This window comes from Erpetoichthys calabaricus, chromosome 1, assembly GCF_900747795.2.
Source record: "Erpetoichthys calabaricus chromosome 1, fErpCal1.3, whole genome shotgun sequence".
Taxonomy (NCBI): domain Eukaryota; kingdom Metazoa; phylum Chordata; class Cladistia; order Polypteriformes; family Polypteridae; genus Erpetoichthys; species Erpetoichthys calabaricus.
This window is the reverse complement of record NC_041394.2, coordinates 342,489,823-342,512,054: the sequence shown is the minus strand read 5'-3', so window position 1 is coordinate 342,512,054 and position 22,232 is coordinate 342,489,823. Positions and strand designations below refer to the sequence as shown.

The 22,232-nt window shown below is 40.6% G+C and overlaps 1 protein-coding gene across 2 annotated transcripts; it reads left to right on the top strand.

Annotated features, from left to right (window-relative positions):
* Nucleotides 1-433: 433 nt before the first annotated feature.
* Nucleotides 434-20,566, top strand: LOC114645207 (zinc finger protein OZF-like). 2 transcript variants are annotated; one of them, XM_028793096.2, is made up of 4 exons: nucleotides 5,284-5,399; nucleotides 8,265-8,357; nucleotides 14,992-15,457; nucleotides 18,311-20,566. In XM_028793096.2, exons 3-4 carry the CDS (start codon nucleotides 15,058-15,060, stop codon nucleotides 19,444-19,446), a joined length of 1,536 nt encoding a protein of 511 aa, XP_028648929.1. In that variant the 5' UTR covers nucleotides 5,284-5,399; nucleotides 8,265-8,357; nucleotides 14,992-15,057; the 3' UTR covers nucleotides 19,447-20,566. The 2 variants fall into 2 exon arrangements, with proteins under 2 accessions (XP_051782095.1, XP_028648929.1); XM_051926135.1 differs by lacking the exons at nucleotides 5,284-5,399; nucleotides 8,265-8,357 and adding an exon at nucleotides 434-775 and having other exon boundaries at nucleotides 18,311-20,565.
* Nucleotides 20,567-22,232: the final 1,666 nt, after the last annotated feature.

The window sequence follows — 22,232 nt, the reverse complement described above, 5'->3', positions numbered from 1 at the left end:
AATATTAAAAGTGGGCAGGCTAACTGTAGACTGCATTTCATATTAGAAGTTACTCAGATTTTATTTTGCCTACAAAATATGGGTATATATGTGGTTTCTTTATGGGTTCCTGCACATAAAGGCCTTGAAGAGAATGAAAGGGTTGATGGCTTGGCTAAAGAGGCTGTAAAGCGGTTTGAGGATGATATAAAAATCTCAATTAGTAAAGCCGAAGCTAAAGGATTAATAAAATCAAAAATTATTGCATTGTGGCAAAATGTATGGAACAATGGGAGTAAGGGGAGGCATTTGTATAAAATACCTAACAATAACAGACTTGTAGGAGAAGGTGCAAAAACAAGAAGTGAAATAATTCTGACGAGATTAAGAATTAATTATTCTCTCTATAGAATAGGAAAACATGCCTCTGGATTTTGTCGGTACTGTGATCAGCAAGAAACAGTAGAACACGTCACAATTCACTGTGAAACATACAAAGAGGAAAGGAAACAACTTCAGGTGGCAATTCAATAAATGGCGATTAATAGTTTTACTTCAAAAGATTTGGTTAGTTATGAAAATAACCGTAGCTCGTGACACAGGGTATTTTTTTCCAGTATTTAAAATCTATAGGGCTTTATGGGGATGATTTACAGTAGTTTGAGTTCTAAACTTTTATTTATTTTTTCCCCTCATATTCTGCACCACACTCCAGTCCAGGTGGTGGCAGTAAAGCACCATAAGTGGGTCTGCCAACTGCCATAAAAAGCCAAAAGAAAGAAGAAGACATCGAGCGGTAAGTGAACGCAATTCGGAGTTTTTAGTTTACTGCTTTGCTTGGGGTGCTGGGCTATTCGACCCAAACCGAGCGGCGCTATCAAGTTCATCACCCAGCACCCTGTCCATTTTCTTTCGTCTTCTGCCGACCGACTCCTCCTCATTCGCCGGCCCGCGTGCCTACGACTCCCGCCCCGCTGTTTAGGCCCATGTCTACGGCGGTCTCGCCGCTCCCGAATCTTTGCTTTGTGGTGTGTCCGTCTTGTAGTATTTCGTTAACTATTTCATGCACGCTCACGTGCACATCATTCACAATAAGACTATCGCGGAGAAGGACAAGCAATACATTTTATTATATGGACACAGGCAGAAGCCCCCACCATGGTTTTACCGTGATTGCTTAAGTAAATGAACACGCGCACAGTATTCGCTCAAACGCGCCATGTACTGCACTTCCTGTATCGCTAATCACTTTGACCTCCAGTGGCAGCCATCTTCGCTTTCTCCGTTCAGTCCGCGGTGCCAAATCAAGTAGAACTTTTAGCGGGACACGTGATGGGGCGGGGACGGTCAAGGGCGGCATTAGGATTAAAGTCCCGCCCATGTAACGTAATCCTCGTTTGCAGGGTTAGATGTGAGCGGGCCGCAGTTAGCGGTCCTGCTTGCCAGGGCGGGCGATGAGCTTTACTCGATCTGCCAAAGCATTTTTTTCGTTTTCCTTTCGGAGTTGTCAGTTCATAAAATGCTGCATAAGCTCCAGTGACTTTCTTTCTGCTGTCTCCTTTTGAAAGGTACTGTTAACGTGTCGTTACTTCATCTGAGATCATGGGCTTTGAACCAAGGAAACTCCTAACTAATGTTACTTTATTTATCATAAGTCATGAAGCTTTGATGCACATTTTTTTTTATGTGAAGCAGCTGTGGAACCACATTTTTGGGGCCCTGAAGGTCGAAATGTTATAGGGGTCCCTTCACAACCAGCAATGATGTCTGGGTAACCCCTGTTATCTTCTTCATTGGGGTTATTCCATGACAGATCATCACAATTTAAAAAAAAAAAATGTAACCACTACATCTCAGCTTCTAATTAGAATTGCTGCATTGAATTACACTACATTATTAATATTATTAAAAAAAAATGTTCATACAGTAGACACCCAAAATATTTAAGCAATGTGGAGTAAAGTCTCTTCTGCAGCCACTCTGGGATTCGGGGCCCTGAAGCTTAAGCTTCATTAGTTTCATAGTAGAACTACCCCTGATGTAAAGGTTTGGTTTATAATGCATTTACTGTTTTTAAGATGCATGTCCACACTATTGTGTATTAATGTTGTGGCTGTGGACAAAGGTTATGAAACTGTGTACTTTGTTGCACCTAACATAAAGTCAGTGGACTGACTGTGTTTTATGATCTCCTTGTGTTGATCATGTCCGTATGGTACGGTAATGTCCTGGTGTAGTCCTTCAGTGGCTCCTTTAGCCACATCACCCAGTGACATCATTCAGAGGCTTGTGGCCAAAGGAATCATAAGATGGTCCTGCTGCTGAAGGTCTAAAGCCAGACCCTTCTCAATTGTGTCTAAATAATGCATTACAGTTCTGCTGCAGACCTTCAGTGGCAGGCCCCTCTGTGGCTCCTTTAGCCAGAGGGCCCAGTGATGTCATTCAGGGTCTGCAGCCGGACCCTTATGAAATGATATGGTAATTTATTTACCATTAAAACCCCAGCATATTCCCTGCACTACTTGAATTAATTGACTGCTTTTGTGTACTTTATTTAATTATCACATATATTCAAGTACATGTTTATTACCATTCTTTACAAAGCTATTGCCTATTTCTTTATTCTAGTATAAAACCGCCACCAACTTCCTCTTGTCCTCAAATAAAGCATCAACTTTAATATGATAGTAGAAGAAGGTAAACCATTTCAGAGTCATTTGGGTGTTGATCATCCACTGTATCTGCACCCTCCAACTAATTAAACTCATCCCCACTTCATCATAGCTGTGATTTGTGTATGTGACACTACAAAATCACTCCAACACCTCAGACTACAATGAAACAGCTGTATTGGAACAGAACCAGTTTACATTATCCACATCATCCAGCCTTCTCTGTCTCTCTCTCATTCATCAGCCTCTCAAAGTACTCTTTCCATCTGCTCAACACACACTCCTCACTTGAGTATATTTCCATCTTTATCCTTTATCACCCTAACCTGCTGCACATCTTTCCCAGCTCTGTCCCTCTGTCTAGCCCATTAGTCCTTTTCTCCTTCCTTAGTGTCCAACCTCTCACTGCCATGTCTCCTAAACACCTCCATGCTTTCACAGGTATGTCATCTGGACCAATGGCCTTTCCATTCTTCATCCTCTTCATAGCTGTCCTTACTTCCTCCTTGCTAATTCATTGCACTTCCTGATTCACTATCTCCACATCATCCAACCTTCTCTCTCTCTCTCTCTCTCTCATTGTCTTCATTCATCAACCTATCAAAGTACTCTTTTCATCTTGTGAGTATGTTTCCATCTTTATCCTTTATCATCCTAAACTGCTGCACATTTTTCCCAGCTTGGTCCCTCTGTCTAGCCCATCAGTCCTTTTCTCCCTCCTTAGTGTCCAACCTCTCATACAACTCATCATACATCTTTTCTTTAGCCTTCGCCACCTCTCTCTTCACCTTGCGCCTTATCTCCTTGCACTCGTCTACTTTCTGCATCTCTCTGACTATCCCACTTCTTCTTTGCCATCCTCTTCCTCTGTATACTCTCCTGTACTTTCCCATTCCACCACCAGGTTTTCTTTTCCTCCTTCCTCTATCTAGATGTCACACCAAGCACCCTTCTTGCTGTCACCCTTGCTACATCTGCTGTAGTTTCCCAGCTGTCTGGTAACTCTTCACTGCCACCCAGTGCCTGTCTCACCTCCTCCCTAAACTCAACCTTGCAGTCTTTCTTTTTCAACTTCCACCATTTGATCCTTGACTCTGCCCTCACTGTCTTCCTCTTCTTGATCTCCAACGTCATCCTACAGACCACTATCCTATGCTGCTTAACTACACTTCCCCTGCCACCACTTTGCAGTCTCCAGTCTCCTTCAGACTGACTCTCCTGTATAGGATGTAATCTACCTGCATACATCTTCCTCCACTCTTAAATATCACCATATGCTCCTCCCTCTTCTTAAAATATGTATTCACCACAGCCATGTCCATCCTTTTGGCAAAATCCACTACCATCAGTCCTTCTTCATTCCTCTCCTTGACACCATACCTATCCCCTCCTCATCTCCTCTGTTCCCTTCACCAACATGTCCATTGAAATCCACTCCAATCACCACTTTCTGTCCTTGGGTATACTGTCCATCACTTCATCCAAGTCACTCCAGAGATCTTCTTTCTCATCCATCACACATCAAGCTTGTGGGGCATATGCACTAACAACATTCATCATCACACCTCCAATTTCATTTTTCAAAATCACTTTGTCAGACTCTCATTGCACCTCCAAAACACTCTTGACATCCTGTTCCTTCAGGATAACCCCTACCCCATCTCTCCCATCCACACCATGATAGAACTATTTGAACCCACCTGGCCTTACTCCCCTTCTATCTGGTCTCTTGCATGAACTATACATCAACCTTCCTTCTCTCCATCATATCTACTAGCTCTCTCCCTTTACTAGTCATACTGCTAACATTAAAATTTCCTACCCTCACTTCCTCTCTCCTAATCTTCCTCCTGCCTCCGAACATGCCTACTCCCTCTTAACCTGACAGTAGTTCAATTTCCCCCAACACCCTGTTGGCAAATAGTACTAGTGGCAGCCATTGTTAACCCGGGCCTCAATCGATCTGGCATGGAAATCTGGATTATTGTCCTTTTATGGATCTGGCAAAAGTGTACACCAAATGCCCTTCCTGATGTAACCCTCCCTATTTATCCAGGCTTGGGACCAGTGTGAAGAAACACACTGGTTTGTGCATCCCCTGTGGTTGGGTTCCTAGGCCTCATTCCTCAAGCTTCTGAAAATCTGCTTGTCAAAAAGTTATTTTTAACTGTTGAGACAGTACAATTGCAGTCATAAATTACTATTGCAACGCATTGCTGTTTGGTAACCTGGCTTTGAGTTTAGATAAATTACAATATGTACAGAATTCAGCAGCTAGAGTGGTAACCCACTTAAAGCCATGGGAGCATATTACTCCTACACTGCTAAAAAAAATTTGACTTTCTGTTCCCTTCCATTTTCAATATAAACTTCTCCTTTTAGTTTTTAAAGCTCTTCATGGTCTAGCCCAGTGTTTCCCAACTTCGGTCCTGGGGGCACACTGTGGCTGCAGGTTTTTGTTCTAACCAGTGACAACACCTGAGAACACTGATTTAATTTAATTAGCTGGTATTATTTTTCTTTTATTCTACATTCAGAAAAGCACAGCAGCGTGATTTTTACATTTATACGACATTTAGAAATATTTCTGCTTTTGCTATAAATTTAAATGCTTAACTCTCTTTTGTTGATCTATACACATAAAAGGCAAAGCCCTCACTGACTCATCACTAATTCTCCCTTTTTCCATATAGGTGGGAAGCTGACATTTCGCGTGCTCATTCCTTGCAGCGTACTTACAAAAGTTAGGTAAGTTTCATGTCCTATTGCATAATGGGTGTACCCCCTAAACTGTATATATAGATAAGGGAAACCCCTCCTCACTATTTCTGTGACTTCCAATATACGTAGGAGGCCCAAATAACATTGACAATCATGTTACATTATTTTTAAAATGTTTCCTTTTTCATAACTTCTGTAACACACTACTTCTCCGCTGAGAAGCGCGGGTATTTTGCTAGTTTCAGTATATTTTGCCTTTTCTCTGGCAAACAACACTGAATAATCAAAGGCTGTAACTACTTTAGCATCAGAGCCACTAATTAGTAAATAATGGATTAAACAATTAGAACACCTAGAAAAGTAGAATGAAAATCAAGATGAAAATATTGTTAAAAAGGAAACATACATTATTCCCATATAACTGCGTGGTACAGTTTAATATATATACAGATATATATATATATATATATATATATATATATATATATATATATATATATGTAATATACAGTAATCCCTTGCTATATTGCGCTTCGACTTTCGCGGCTTCACTCCATCGCGGATTTTATATGTAAGCATATTTAAATATCCATCCATCCATTTTCCAACCCGCTGAATCCAAACAGGGTCACGGGGGTCTGCTGGAGCCAATCCCAGCCAACACAGGGCACAAGGCAGGGAATATTTAAATATATATCGCGGATTTTTCGCTGGTTCGCGGGTTTCAGTGGACAATGGGTCTTTTAATTTCTGGTACATGCTTCCTCAGTTGGTTTGCCCAGTTGATTTCATACAAGGGACGCTATTGGCAGATGGCTGAGAAGCTACCCAATCAGAACATGTATTAAGTATTAAATAAAACTCCTCAAATATATTGTGAGCATGGGGGCTGTTCGCACCCCTAGAGGATACGGCCGCTCCTTAAAAAATGCTGAAAGATTACCTTCACATTGCTCCATTCCTTGCTGGGCTTACTTGCGGCTGCTTTGTCAAGCGATATGCTTCCCGCATGGTGCTTCACATACTTAGGTGCTGTTTGATCTTTTATCGGTTTTTGATTGTTTGCCTTTCTCTCTTTCTGACAGACTCTGCTCCTGACGTGCACTCCTTTGTAGAGGAAGATATGTTTGCATTCTTTTAATTGTGAGACGGAACTGTCATCTCTGTCTTGTCATGGAGCACAGTTTAAACTTTTGAAAAAGAGACAAATGTTTGTTTGCAGTGTTTGAATAACGTTCCTGTCTCTCTACAACCTCCTGTGTTTCTGCGCAAATCTGTGACCCAAGCATGACAATATAAAAATAACCATATTAACATATGGTTTCTACTTCAGGAGGGATTACTGTATATATATGTTGAATAGTTTACTGTCAAATAATGCAAAGAGTACGCGACACGTGTTTCGCCCTAATTCTGGGCTCATCAGGCGTACACACTCACTGCACCCCCTCTCAGGGATCGAACCTCGGACGGCAGCATCAGAGACGAAGCCTCTTACGTTGCGCCATGGCGTGTGGTTTTTTATTTGACAGCATGTAGATCGGGGTAATTACATTCATGGCATTCGTAGTCTGTGTCACAATCTGATTGTATGGGTGGTTACCTACCAGGTAACGCTTGTGGTTGGTAAGCAAGTCGGCTAACATCCGCCACGGTGCCCTCTTTCAGTTGCGAGAAGCAGATCATAGAATGGTTGAAAATAGTTTTACTGTCAAATAATGCAAAGAGTACGCGACACGTGTTTCGCCCTAATTCTGGGCTCATCAGGCGTACGCACTCACTGCATACAATCAGATTGTGATTCAGACTACGAATGCCATGAATGTAATCACCTCGATCTACATGCTGTCAAATAAACGAACCACACACCGTGGCGCAACGTAAAGAGGCTTCGTCTCTGACGTCCGAGGTTCGATCCCCGAGAGGTTATATATAAATATATACCCAAACTTAGTTTTCTAATTTCTATATTGTTCCCAAAAACACATAACTTGGGAAATAAGAGTTTGCTTAATTGCTCAGGAGTCCAATTAAAAACAGAAGCTGGTTGGAACAAAAAACTGCAGCCACAGTGTGCCCCCAGAACCGAGGTTGGAAAACACTGATCTAGCCCTACCTTACATGTCATCTTTAATCTGTTCATATCACGTTCACTTCATTCTTCCAACTCCTTGCTATTACCTGTTCCATTATGCAGATTGTGCACTATGGCCGACGGGGCTTTTAGTGTTTCAGGGCAACACAGCTATGGAGTGCATGCCTTTGGTGCTTTGTGCATGTACCTCGTTTTCTGTTTTTAAATCTAAACTTAAAACCTATGTTTTTCATATTGCCTTTTGTTGTTCTTAACTTTGTTTGTATATTGGATTGTTCGATTTTATGTGTATTGTTGTACAGTAGTGGGCGGCACGGTGGTGCAGTGGGTAGCGCTGCTGCCTCGCAGTTGGGAGAGCTGGGGACCTGGGTTCGCTTCCCGGGTCCGCCCTGCATGGAGTTTGCATGTTCTCCCCGTGTCTGCGTGGGTTTCCTCCCACAGTCCAAAGACATGCAGGTTAGGTGGATTGGTGATTCTAAATTGGCCCTAGTGTGTGCTTGGTGTGTGGGTGTGTTTGTGTGTGTCCTGCGGTGGGTTGGCACCCTGCCCGGGATTGGTTCCTGCCTTGTGCCCTGTGTTGGCTGGGATTGGCTCCAGCAGACCCCCGTGACCCTGTGTTCGGATTCAGCGGGTTGGAAAATGGATAGATGGATGGATGTTGTACAGTAGCCTTGGGTACCTTGAAAGGCACTTTTAAATAAAATGTATTATTATAAATTAAAGTACAATACATTTGGACACTGTAATGTAACTGTTTTCCCTCATTATTAACGCCAGTCATATTGTGGCCCCCACAGGTACAACTCCATTGCAGTTGCAAGAGACAAGGAGTGGACCCCTGCAAGGCTGTGGATTGTTGCCTGAGGCATTAAGAGTGATTTAAACAACAGGTTAGTCAATAGTAACCTTGGCGTTCACACAACAATGTAATGTAGGCCACACAACTAAAGATGTGCAGTAATTTACAAGATTCTGTCTGACTTAAACATTGGATGAGTGTGATGTGAAAAGTAAGCTTACGTTTATCACTTATAAAGGGTATGGTGATATTCTGACTTACATGTCTAATGAACTTGTCCACATTTACCTTGGTCAGAAGAACATCAAAAATTAAAGGACAGTCACATCTGTTAGTTTTCTGACTGCTGGTGTGAACTTCACAATGGCAAAGAAGAAGGAAAAGACTTCATGAAACCTCTTTTCATCTTCAAAATGAATGACAGCGTTTTTTCTGTGTGTTTTCCCACGTAGATTTTAATTTGTTAGTAATTTATTGCCTGCAAATGAGTATTGTTGGATGAGAGAATGCTAAACATTATCACAACTGTAGGTGTGAGTAGGACTTGAGGTAAAAGCAGTGTTGGGGTTACAGACAAGGCCCCAGTTACAGGATGTCTTCTTGAAATCCTTACCTTTTTGATCAGTTTATGGATGTGTTGAGGCATGGGATAAAAGACCAGTCCTCTGGTCTGCTGATGACATTGTGGTGTGTAGCACCAGAAGAGGGGAAGTGGAGTGAAAGTTGGAAGAATGGAATTGGGCTTTGTAAGACAGAGTTTTGAAGAAAAATAAAAAGAAGACAGAATATATGAGGTTCAGGATTCAGAAGTTAGCGTGCAGGGAGAGCCACTGAAAAGAGTGGATAAGTTTAAATACATACAGTGCATCCAGAAAGTATTCACAGCGCATCACTTTTTCCACATTTTGTTATGTTACAGCCTTATTCCAAAATGGATTAAATTCATTTTTTTCCTCAGAATTCTACACACAACACCCTATAATGACAACGTGAAAAAAGTTTACTTGAGATTTTTGCAAATTTATTAAAAATAAAAAAATTGAGAAAGCACATGTACATAAGTATTCACAGCCTTTGCCGTGAAGCTAGAAATTGAGCTCAGGTGCATCCTGTTTCCCCTGATCATCCTTGAGATGTTTCTGCAGCTTAATTGGAGTCCACCTGTGGTAAATTCAGTTGACTGGACATGATTTGGAAAGGCACACACCTGTATATATAAGGTCCCACAGTTGACAGTTCACGTCAGAGCACAAACCAAGCATGAAGTCAAAGGAATTGTCTGTGGACCTCCGAGACAGGATTGTCTCGAGGCACATATCTGGGGAAGGTTACAGAAAAATTTCTGCTGCTTTGAAGGTCCCAATGAGCACAGTGGCCTCCATCATCCGTAACTGGAAGAAGTTCGAAACCACCAGGACTCTTCCAAGAGCTGGCCGGCCATCTAAACTGAGCGATCGGGGGAGAAGGGCCTTAGTCAGGGAGGTGACCAAGAACCTGATGGTCACTCTGTCAGAGCTCCAAAGGTCCCCTGTGGAGAGAGGAGAACCTTCCAGAAGGACAACCATCTCTGCAGCAATCCACCAATCAGGCCTGTATGGTAGAGTGGCCAGACGGAAGCCACTCCTTAGTAAAAGGCACATGGCAGCCCACCTGGAGTTTGCCAAAAGGCACCTGAAGGACTCTCAGACCATGAGAAAGAAAATTCTCTGGTCTGATGAGACAAAGATTGAACTCTTTGGTGTGAATGCCAGGCGTCACATTTGGAGGAAACCAGGCACTGCTCATCACCAGGCCAATACCATCCCTACAGTGAAGCATGGTGGTGGCAGCATCATGCTGTGGGGATGTTTCTCAGCGGCAGGGACTGGGAGACTAGTCAGGATAAAGGGAAAGATGACTGCAGCAATGTACAGAGACATCCTGGATGAAAACCTGCTCCAGAGCGCTCTTGACCTCAGACTGGGGCGACGGTTCATCTTTCAGCAGGACAACGACCCTAAGCACACAGCCAAGATATCAAAGGAGTGGCTTCAGGACAACTCTGTGAATGTCCTTGAGTGGCCCAGCCAGAGCCAAGACTTGAATCCGAGTGAACATATCTGGAGAGATCTTAAAATGGCTGTGCACCGACGCTTCCCATCCAACCGGACGGAGCTTGAGAGGTGCTGCAAAGAGGAATGGGCGAAACTGGCCAAGGATAGGTGTGTCAAGCTTGTGGCATCATATTCAACAAGACTTGAGGCTGTAATTGCTGCCAAAGGTGCATCGACAAAGTATTGAGCAAAGGCTGTGAATACTTATGTACATGGGATTTCTCAATTTTTTTATTTTTAATAAATTTGCAAAAAACTCAAGTAAACTTTTTTCATGTTGTCATTATGGGGTGTTGTGTGTAGAATTCTGAGGGAAAAAAATGAATTTAATCCATTTTGGAATAAGGCTGTAACATAACAAAATGTGGAAAAAGTGATGCGCTGTGAATACTTTCCGGATGCACTGTAAGCACTTTGAGCATGGGAAAGACGCTACATAAATAAAACGTATTATTATGAAGTTAATGGACTATGTGTTGTTACACTATGGTTAAGATTAGGGTTATCTGAGTGAAGTAATGATAAATGTCAAGTAAATGAAATGTCATAAACACGTTGACACTGACCTTTGAGGAAATTTTGTGACCGATGTGATCGTTTCATGATTTTGTGGATATTACGTGACTGACCCCAAAGATTTTGCAGGCTGTAGTTACACTCTAGTGACTCTTTAAACAGGGTGGCATTGCCCTGATTTCAGTTTCGTGTTAACAATAAAGGTAGGTATATAGTTAGAACTTTGTTTGTCCCCAATATGGAGCTATTCTCAATTTATTTAAATTTTGTACAAAAAAAGAAAGAAATGACTTAAGGATATCAGTATTTACTTTGAGTTTGAAAATGTAATCACCAAGTTGTTCCTCTGTCACCTGTTCTTCTCAGTCAGTACACACATCTGGCCACATTCATTTTCTCAAACTCTTTGTTTAGTAATATGTTGGACTGGCGTGTCTCTGGTCCCATCCATGGTGACCCGTTGTAGTAGGTTAGGGTTATGGTTAACAATGAAAGGATTTTTACAACTACCTGCTGCAAAAATCACTTTTTAAATACAGCTCTTTCTGAATTCAGGTTTTAGTCTGAGCACATTTGTAACACAAAGCCAGAGTTCTAAACCTCTACAACTCTAGCAAAGTTTGTTGTAAACATAGCCACGGTCTGACTTGGATAAACTCCATGGCTTAGCATATCCATGATCATCGTTTTGTATTCACTCTACCATTGCGTTCTTCTGATGGAGTTTAGGGATTTCACAAGAGAAATTATGTAAGTTATAATAGTAATAATAATAACGAAACACTAATTCACTATGATGTTGAATGTAGGTTAACAATTTTTGTGTTTTGACAACTGCCTTGTGTTGCAAATTCAAGTTCTAAGACAAGGTCAATAACATGGATGGATAATTCATTATTGAACTGCTTCATTCCTTAACTGGCACCATGACTCATGTGACTAGGATAAGTGACCTTTCATGGTGTCCTTCCAAACATTGTCATATCCTTATGCCACACGCCAAGTATGAATTTTGCTTCTGTTTCTTTGTCTTACATTGAACATTTTCATTGGTAGTAACAGACCTCAGGAATCAATTTTGGTTCTGAATGACAGCAATTGTTCCTGCCTGAGTTTCCTCCAGCTGCTCTGCTTTCCTGCCACAGTTGAAAGACATGCAGGTTTGATGTATCTACGATATGAAATTAGCCGTGATTTGTGTGTTTTCATCTCTGTATGTTTACCCTGTGATAAACTGGCACCATGTACAGAGTTGTTTCCACCTTGGGCCCTCTGTTCTCTGGTATTGGCTCCAGTTTCCCCAGGACCCCGACTCTTCATAAGTAGGTTTGAAAAATGGAAAAATAGAGTATTGTTTTAACAATACATTTGTTTTCCACTTTTCTCTTTCAGTAGTATTCATCTGAGATGGGCTTGACTGGAAACAAAAACAAAAAAATTCTATCATTGCACGTCACCCTGAATCTGACTCGGGTTTAGCTGCGGTAACATAGAACTCCAAGCTGGGGTTAATGGCAGTGAGGTTAAAGGGGCAACAGCTACACTTCAATGCCCGTTATGAAGATGGTTGTTGTTCAGAAGGTTGCCAGCATTAAACTGTATGGGGTCTCAACCCCTTTCTCTGATCTTGCTACTCCTAAAACAGAAATGGCAAAAAGAAGTAAATTAGAACACACGGGTGTATTTTTAACATTCACGATACGTACACAGAGGGCCACGATTTAAAGTATGAAAGGAGCTCCAGTTCTGTGGGTACCGGCTGAGGTGGCGGATTGAGGGGGATACGGCGGGCTGTGTCTGTGAGATGCCTTTGGTTGTGATGAGGACAGAGAAAAAGGAAGTCTAAAGAAACGTTAACATATTTATTGGATTAGGAATTGTAAACATCCTGGGACATTTGCTTGATGGCACAATTTTATGGTTTATTTATTTATTTAAAGACCTTTTAATTGCACTTTTTGAATGCAGTTTATATTGTCTGTGTTTGGAGCTATCGGATATTCTTTTGACGAGTAAGTCTCATGCTCGTTCACCCTGGTCCAGCCCCAGTCATAATTATCAACTATCGAGTACCCCCTGGGTTCAAAGGAGGTGCTGCCAGCAGTAGGCAACTTGCACAAGCAAATTTGTTGCAAGAAGGTTTTAGTCAAAATACACATTGGGAGTACACAACTAGACACCTGACAAGTGGATTATGTAACACAACTTTTTTGTTTTTATTGATATTTTGATATTCTTTGCTGTAGGTTCACCTTGAATTTCCACTAAAGTTCATTGTATTAGGAATTTTGTTATCTCTGTTTTCCATAAAAACACGACATTAACATTTTTTCCTGAACCATCAGTATATACAACACAGACAGTAACTGATTAAAAAAAAACAGCTAATTTTTAATGGGAGCATTCCGTTAAGATTTGTTTCAGGCAAATTGGGAAATCATTCCATGTTGAAGGAGTGGACCACAGCTGTACTTGTGTCTTAGATTACCATTGTGGATAAGGAGTCGGGAATAATATGAAGGCAAAACTATGGTAATGTACCTGGCCTTCAGAAAGTCTTTAGACCCTTTAATGTTTTTTTTCATATTTGTTATGTTGCAGCCTTGTGCTGTTATCTTGTAAGTTCACGGTTTCCTTCATCAAGCTGCACTCAGTAACCCAGAATGACAAAGCAAAAACAGGATTTTAGGAATTTTTGCAAATTTATTACAAAGAGAAAAGCTAAAACATTACATAGACAGAAATATTCAGATCCTTTGCTTGGCTCAAGAGTATCCCATTCTATTGATCACCATTGAGATGTTTCTACTCCTTGTTTGGTGTCCACCAGTGGTTAATTCAGCTGATTGGATCTGATTTGGAAAGACACACACCTGTCTATAGAGGGTCCCACAGGTGAGCAAAAACCAAGCCATGGTGTCAAAGGAATTATCTGCAGAGTTTAGAGACAGGATTATGGTAAGGTACAGATCTGGGGAATGCTGCGGTATTGAAAGTTCCCAAGAGCACAATGGCCTCCATTACTCTTACATGGAATAAGTTTGGAAAAACCAAGACTCTTCCTAGAGCTGGTTGCCCGGCCAAACTGAGCAATTGGGCAGTTTAATAGGAGAGGTGATCAGATGCCCAATATTCACTCTGGTTGATCCCACAAGACTGTGAAGATGGGAAATCCTTCCAGAAGGGCAAACACCACTGCATCGATCTGGGCTTTATGGCAGAGTGGTCAGACAACACATTTAAGTTTGCTTGGAGGTTACGCCTAAAGGACTCTCTAACTCTGAGAAACAAGGTTCTTTGGTATAATGAGACCAAGACTGAACTGTTTTGCTACTGGAAGTAACCAGACAACACTCATCCCAAAAGCAATAAGATTGCAATGGTGAAGCAGGGTGGTGGCAACACCATACGGTGGGGTTGTTTTTTCCCCCCCAACAGCTGGGACTGGAAGACTAACTGGGGTTGAGGAAAAGCTGAACAGAGCAAACCAAGAGGCATCTTTAATGAAAACCTGTGGACCTCCAACTGGCCAAAAGGTTGACAAAGCAATGACAATACAGGAGTGGCTTAGGGACAACTGTGGGAATGCCCGAGTGGACCAGCATGGACTTGAACATCTCCGAGGCGACCTGTTCATCAATGGTCTCCAATCTGACACATCTTGAGAGGTTACATCAAATCCAAGAAAACTCCAGGCTGGAATTGCTACTAAAGGGGTTTCAATGCAGTACTAAGTCAATGGGTGTGAACATTTGTGCCAATGGGATATTTCAGATGTGTGTGCGTTTTTTTTTTTTTTTTAATCTTTTGTCATTCTGGAGTATTGAGTGTTGCTTTAGGAGGGAGTTTATTTTTGTCATAAGGCTGCAACATAAGATATCTAAAAAGTGAAGGGCTTTGTGAAGATACTGTCTTTGGTTCAAAGGAGGTATAGTTTTAAAGTCCCCATCTTGAGAAATTCAAATCTCTGTACCTGTATTGTTCCATCCCCTACTCTAGTCTGCTATCATTAAAATGTCTGACTTAAATGAGGAGAACAATAACAAGAAACTGACAAAGCTTCAAGGGGTTTCTGAATCATCTCTAGTGCAACTAAATCCTTTTCTTTCCACACAGAGAGAGAAGATGTCATTTCCTGTAACTGTTCCAGTCTATAGATGAGGCGGAGGAGACCTGCATGCAATGGAGATAAAGACTAGAAATATTAAGGAGGAGGTGGACTGTGAATGGGGTTGTGTCCACCCTGCTCAGGGGAGCTTTTCCATTAAAAATGAGAATTGTGAACAGGGGACAGTGCACATTAAGGAAGAAACGGATGAGAAACCTATCATCGGTGATATGCAGAAACATAAAATTATGAACAGAGTGAAGAATGAAGACCTTCATTCAGGGTCCATCGGTCAGCCTGGCTCTAAAGATCGAGGTGTACAAGGATTGGTCTTCCCTCAGAGTAGAAACTGTTCTGTTCAGGAGTATTTTATCAGTGTAAAGTCTGATGTTTATTTAGATACAATGACCAGTGAGGAAAAATCACGGAGAACACCAGGAGGTCAGCCACCATCTACAAATGAATGTGGAGAAGGTGAGTGTAAACTAACGGGGGAGACCAAGAAGTCCACACACGCTTATTGAATAGTCTGTGTTTGTGGAGGTAAAATGTGAATATAAATATTGTGTAAGAGTTTTTAATTAGTTGCAGTAAGATGTTGTAGATGATATTCAAGTGTTAAAAAGTTCATACAAATAATATAGTGAGATGGCAAGCAAAATGAAACCTTTTATTGGGTAACTAAAAAGATTACAATATGAAAGAGTGGCCTCGAAAGCTTCCATATTGTAATCCTTTTAGTTAGCCAGTAAAAGGTGTCATTTTGCTTGCCTTCTCACTACATTCATAATGGCTAATGCGCTACTACACCCTAGTACTAGAGAAAATAATATATAATTAATCCATTTCAACATTTGAGTTAGTTAAGTTTGCTCTTTCTGGAGCTGAAGCCCCTTTTGATTTTGGTTTTACCAGCACCTCTCCCCTTTTCTATCAGTTTAGTACTTCTGGATATTTCAGTGTGCTCTCAATGTTGTTTCTAGAAGAGTTCAAACTCAAAAGTGCTCAGGGATCTCCTGTACAAAGTGTCATCTTTAAAGATTTGATGTCCTTGTTCAGACTCCCTTTCACTGTATAATCTCTCCCTTTTTTGCATGAGCCATTTCTTGGTGGAGTTGGTGATGTTGCAAGATAAAATTTCTGTTTAAATTGTGCTTCGTAATGGAGGAAAAGCGGAAGTTGCATGTTGATGCATTTGATCTGTTGTCTCCAGAGGCTCTGTCCCCACCTGATGTTGTGATGCTGCCACTGCCATCCATAGGTCTTGTGATGTTTGGGTTATGGACCTTTAATTTTACACCAGTCACATCTTTTGGAATTAAGACCAAAAGTTTCTGTCATCCCATTGGATGGGCATTGTTTGTCTCATGTGGTTTGGCTTTGTACACAATTGGAGGTTCTACCCCCCTGACATCTCAAAGGATATCGGACAGGGTTTTTTTTAGTTTGGTCAGTCGCCTTAGGTTCCAATGGCTGCCCTTTTCTTTGAAGTTTCCTGACACTGTCACATCTTAACATTGTCCTATGATGATTATCCTAGCTGCGACATTGTTCTCTCTCCTTTTCCTTTTCTATATCTTTCATCATTAAAGTCCTGTACAGCAGGGGTGGCAAACACAATTCCTGGAGGTGGCCAGCAGCTGCAAGTTTTCATTTAGCCATTGTTTTTAATTCGCTGATGGTATTATGGATGTTTTTCATGTATTTTTAGGTAATCTGTTGCATAGTTTTGTATATACTTTCTTTAGTATTCTTTCTGACAGCACAACCCTATGTACCTAGTAAAGTCAGTGAGATACTAAGTGGTAGACTCCTCTAATGTTACGTGTGTTGTATAATTGTGATTGGTGAACTTTAACGTCAATCTGATTTGCTAAAAAACATATTTAGACATGCCCAGCTAAACGACTGTCCATATCTTGGTGATTTTGAGTGTGAGAGCTAACAGTCAGCATTCAAATGGAAGTACAATGTATGCAGGGCAGAGGCATAGAAGAAAAACTGGAGTTTGGGACAAAAGAGATTCATGGTTGAATGTTGGTGCTTGCTTGTCAAATCTCAACAGAATGGAAGAGAGACAAAACAAAGGGGACTACATTTGAACTCAACGTTTTTGGAAGACATTTGCAGAACCACCAGTTCTGTCAGGCCGCGAGTCAGAATGTGGCAATCTTGCGATATTTTGGAAAATTGAAATTGTGCTGAAAGGCTTTCATGGAGTTATTGGTGTAATTCACCATTTCCTACCCTTCCTAGTCACGTAATCTCAAGGCAATGAGATTATTAATTGCAGCCATTACACTGGACACCCAAAACCCCCCCTAACCCCCAGAAACCATGTGACATGTCCTCCCTCTATTGATCATCCTCTGCATTTCTTAGAGGGTGGTAAGATTAGCAATTGCGGTAATTATTACGTGTTTAGTCTTCTACCCCTTGATGCTGTCTTTTCATAGTGTTTAGCTTTCTAACCCTTGATAAATCGACTTTTCTTGACGTTGCAACTTCCAACCTTTTATGTAGACTTTTATTAATGTTCAGACTTCCACCCCTTAATGTTTAGCCTTCTAGCTCTTGATTTTGACTTTTCTTGATGTTTCAACCTCTACTCCTTCATGTCAATCTTTCTCAATATTTAACTTTCTATTCCTTAAAGTGGTCTTTTCTTGATGTTTTAACTTCTACCATTTCATGTTAATTTTTCTCATTGTTTAGCTTTCTACTCCATTATATCAACTACTTGAGAAAGTTACTGTTTTCCAACTTGTTTTTTTTCTTTGGCATTCAGAAAATTAAACATACCAAAGCATAAAGAAGAGAAAAAGTAACATTGTTAGGAATAAATGGCACAGAGGTTAGAGGTTTGTTGTTAGTTGGGTCTATCATAACTAGAATAAGCTGATCCACATTAAATGGCTGCACTTGTCAGGTCTCTGTCACTCTCTTTTACTTACACTTGTCAATACAATGTTCTCAATTTTTTAGCATTCTGTCCCTGGTTGTTACCTTTTCCCAATGTTTTGTCTTCTACTTCTTGATTTCAACTTTTACTCGATATGTACCATTCAACCTCTTAATGTCGACTTTCTTAAACACCCGTCTTAAAAATATTACTGTTTCCCAATTTCTTTTTCTTTGCCACTCAGGAAACTAAAAATACCAAAGCATAAAGGGGAATAAAGGCAATGTTTTAGGAACAGAATTCAAGTACTGAGGTTAGAGGGTTGTTGTTGGTTGGATTTTCTAAAACAAGAATAAGCTGATCATTAAATGGCTGAACTTGTCCTCTGTTAACTTACATTTGTCCTTTTTTGTACCTTTCTGCAGATACACAGGAGAGTCTCTGGTTTTCTCCATCTTTATCTGTTCAGTCTACAATTCATGACAGAAGGCAGACACTGCATAATGAAAATATGAAGAAATCATCTGAGCCACAAACGTTGTCACCAGCCCCTTTGCAGTGTATTTCTAAGCCTGCTGTGAAACATACAAAAATAGACAGAACTAAAACTCAAGAACAGGAGCAAAATTCAAATTCAGGAGCTTTGTCTGTATGCCAAGAGCAAAGGAAATGTTTTAAAAGGAAATCCAAATATGAAGGAAATCAGTTGAACCTGGCAAGGCTACAGACATATAACTGTTCTGAATGTGAAAAACAGTTTTCAAAAAAGGAATATCTTGAGACCCACCAAAGAGTTCATACTGGAGAGAAGCTATATTGCTGTTCAGAATGTGGCAAACAGTTCTGTTACAAGAGTAGCCTTAACACCCACATGAAAACTCACACTGGAGAGAAACTATATTGTTGCTCTGAATGTGGTAAGCGATTTTTAAAAAACAGCCATCTTCAGATGCACACCAGAATTCACACTGGAGAAAAGCCATATTGCTGTCCTGAATGTGGTGGAAGATTTCGTGTCAAGAGCAATCTTCACAGTCACATGAACTGCCACATTGGAAGGAAGCCATATTGCTGTGCTGAATGTGGAACACAATTTGCGCAAAGCAGCCATCTGGAAAACCACAAAAGAGTTCACACGGGAGAGAAACCATATTGCTGTTCTGAATGTGGAAAACAATTTTCACAAATCGGTGCTCTTCAGACCCACACACGAATTCATACTGGGGAGAAGCCGTATTGCTGCTCCGAATGTGGCAAAAGATTCTCGGACAAGAGCAGTCTTAACTTTCATATGAGAAATCACACGGGAGAAAAGCCATATTGCTGTTGTGAATGCGGAAAGCGATTCTCACAAATGAGCAATCTTAAGAACCACAAAAGAATTCATACTTCAGAGAAGCAATATAGCTGTTGTGAATGTGGCAAACAGTTCTCTCACAGAAGCCGACTTAACAGCCACATGAGAAGTCACACAGGAGAGAAGCCATATTGCTGTTCTGAATGTGGGAAACAATTTTCACAACAGGGCAATCTACGTAGACATACAAAAAATTCACATTAGAAAGAAGCCATATTGCTGTTATGAATAAGGCAAATCAATCATCATGAGTTGGGCATCTTCAGAAGTACACAAAAATTCACACCACAAAGAAATCATACTTAGACTGTACTGAACAATTCTCAAAAACAAGCAATCCTCAGTCACACACGCGTCCGTATCAGAGAGAAAACAAAATATCAATAGAAAATGAAAACTAAGTGGCAACAAATATACGGAGTATACATTGACCTCCTGCTCTAGCCTCAGACAGATTAATAGCAAACCCATAGATGGTTTAACAGTGTTGAGCAAAGATCGAGACACGAGCACCTAATGAACAACATAGTAATCTATGAACATGGTGATTCAAGATATCAAAACACAGATAAGTGTGAGACCAAGACACTAGGACCACATTGCAGATCGAATGACAAAAATCAAGAATGTGCTGGTCACATGGGATATTACAATCCCAAATTATAGAAAAATTGAAGCTGGGTAACCAGGTGAAGCTGTTACAGGAAAATGGAAGTTTCAGTCCAAAATTAGTACTCCATGCTGCTATTGGAAGGATGGATAAAACAGCCAGTACCATGAAATGCAAAAGAAATGATGTGAGGTCAGTATAGTTTTATGACTCATTTTCAAGATAACCAGGTTGGCTGCTTTATGCCAAATTCTTCTTCTGTGTCACATATCAGCATCTTTTCACCTCATCAATGTGATATTTCTTTGGTCAAGTAGTCCCCTTACCACAATTAGACCAGGACTTCACCCAGTCATCATCATCATACTTTCGCATCATATCCCTATACCATCTATAGCTGATCTTTGTCAGCTTCTTATTTATACTGCTGCACCAGTTTCTCACATTCCATGCACTTGATAGAGTTTGGACCTACACCTCTACCACATACACTGCATAGCCACCTTCCAGATTCATCTGTAGTTCACAGTATGATCACCTTAACTTTTATCTAGGATAGTTGTTAATTCCATTGTGCCTAATCTGTTTTTCCATTTGAGGAACTTTTTCTCTTAATTCTTCCTCACTATCAGCAATTATAACCTAATCATCTTCATGTAGGAGATCCATTGGTAGTCCTGGTCTTATTTCTCTAGTTACTGTTTATCTATCTATCTATCTATCTATCCATTACTATGGGCTGAACCTTGATTTTCCCTCTCTTTCATGTGAAGGCTCTCACTGTGTCCATACACGGAGTTGTCAGTTGTCTCAGTACCATTATACATGGACGTGAGCACTATTATGAGGCTCCACTCCCATATACTGTATTGTCCTTCTCATAACTTCTATTGGAATACAGTCAAATGCTTTTACGTATTCTACAAAAGCAAGATAATACAGTTTCCATTTCTCTGAATAATTTTCCGGAGCCTGCTGCACTATAAAAATTGCATTGACAATCCAACCCAGTTGCTTAATGAGAAGCACTTATTGCTCAAGTAACACTTCTGCTTCACTTTAGCTCATTAAGATTTTGAACCCTTATTGCTTATTTTAGTCTTAAACAGCTGTATTCTTGGTTTTACAATTGCTCCTAATTAGCAATAACATGTAGATGACAAAAGAGACAAGCATTTCTTCATTGAGCTTGTTTCCATTTCCACCTGTGTGTTTTTATCGTAAACTGTTTGATTGAATTAAATACTTGGAAGGAAAGTGAAGAGAAAAAAGTGAAGGACTGAGAATTACTCCTCCATTTTAGCCTTTAAATCATTTGGATGATATCCTTAGAAAGGGGAAGACAATCGAGGATATGAGAATTACCTGACACAGCAGAGTTAAAGCACCAACAAGCCATGAAATTAAATTGTTGGCAAGAATTGCTTTCTAATTCAGTAACCGGGTTAGAACAAAAACCTGCAGCCACTGCGGCCCTCCAGGACTGTGATTAAGGACCCCTGTTCTAAGAGCTTGATCACTCCATATGTGCCTCAGCTCACATGATCCCCCTTCTTGATAACAAAGAAAAGCTCAGCCATGCAAACACCTCTCCATGATTATTCCATATCATTCCAGAAAAACTGTCTGTCAGATAACTAGATTTATTCATTTTCATTGGTTTCAGAGTATTTTCCACTTCCACGCTGCTGATTTGAGCACCAGGTTGCTCAACAGCTAGGCAGGGTGATCCAACTGATCAGGTGTTTTCTCGTTCTGCAATTTATTCATGTATCGTGTTTACACACACCAACATTATGATAGCAATGAAGACGTCCAACTGGTTAATCAGACAAAACATCCAGACCCATGTAAATAACTGGCAGCACTCTTTGAACTACAAAAGGAGGCATTACTCTAAATGGAAATACAACAACATGATGTCATGACTAGTAAGCGAGGTTTACTTCTGGCTTGAATGGAGAAACTTTATGAAGAAATTAACTCATGGTAGAAACCATATTGCAGTTGCGAATGTTAAAAACATCCTTTGTCAGGAGCCATCTTTAAATAAATTGTGCAATTCGCATGAGAGATATCATATTACTGTTCTGAATGTGGCAAAATTTTTTCATGGATTGCTTTACTTTAGATCCACATACTATATGTATTCACACTGGACAGAAATTGTATTGTTCTGAAAGTGGCAAACAGTTTAACCAGCCAGAGCTGTTTTTGGTATCATAATCAGATTGTCACTAGACAATGAAGCCCAAGAGGAGGCTGGGATGAATGGAGATAAAACAGTGTAACTCAGTAACAAGTTTTGCCAGACTAAACCTCTGTAATCTTCATATTTCAAATATCTCCTTACCAGGTTGTATCTGAATGTATTCATCGC

Excerpts from the sequence above, each read along its gene's own strand:
- LOC114645207 (XM_028793096.2), top strand. The coding sequence starts at position 15,058 with ATGGAGATAAAGACTAGAAATATTAAGGAGGAGGTGGACTGTGAATGG. Across the intron at positions 15,458-18,310 it reads TACAAATGAATGTGGAGAAG|ATACACAGGAGAGTCTCTGG; the intron begins GTGAGTGTAAAC and ends ACCTTTCTGCAG.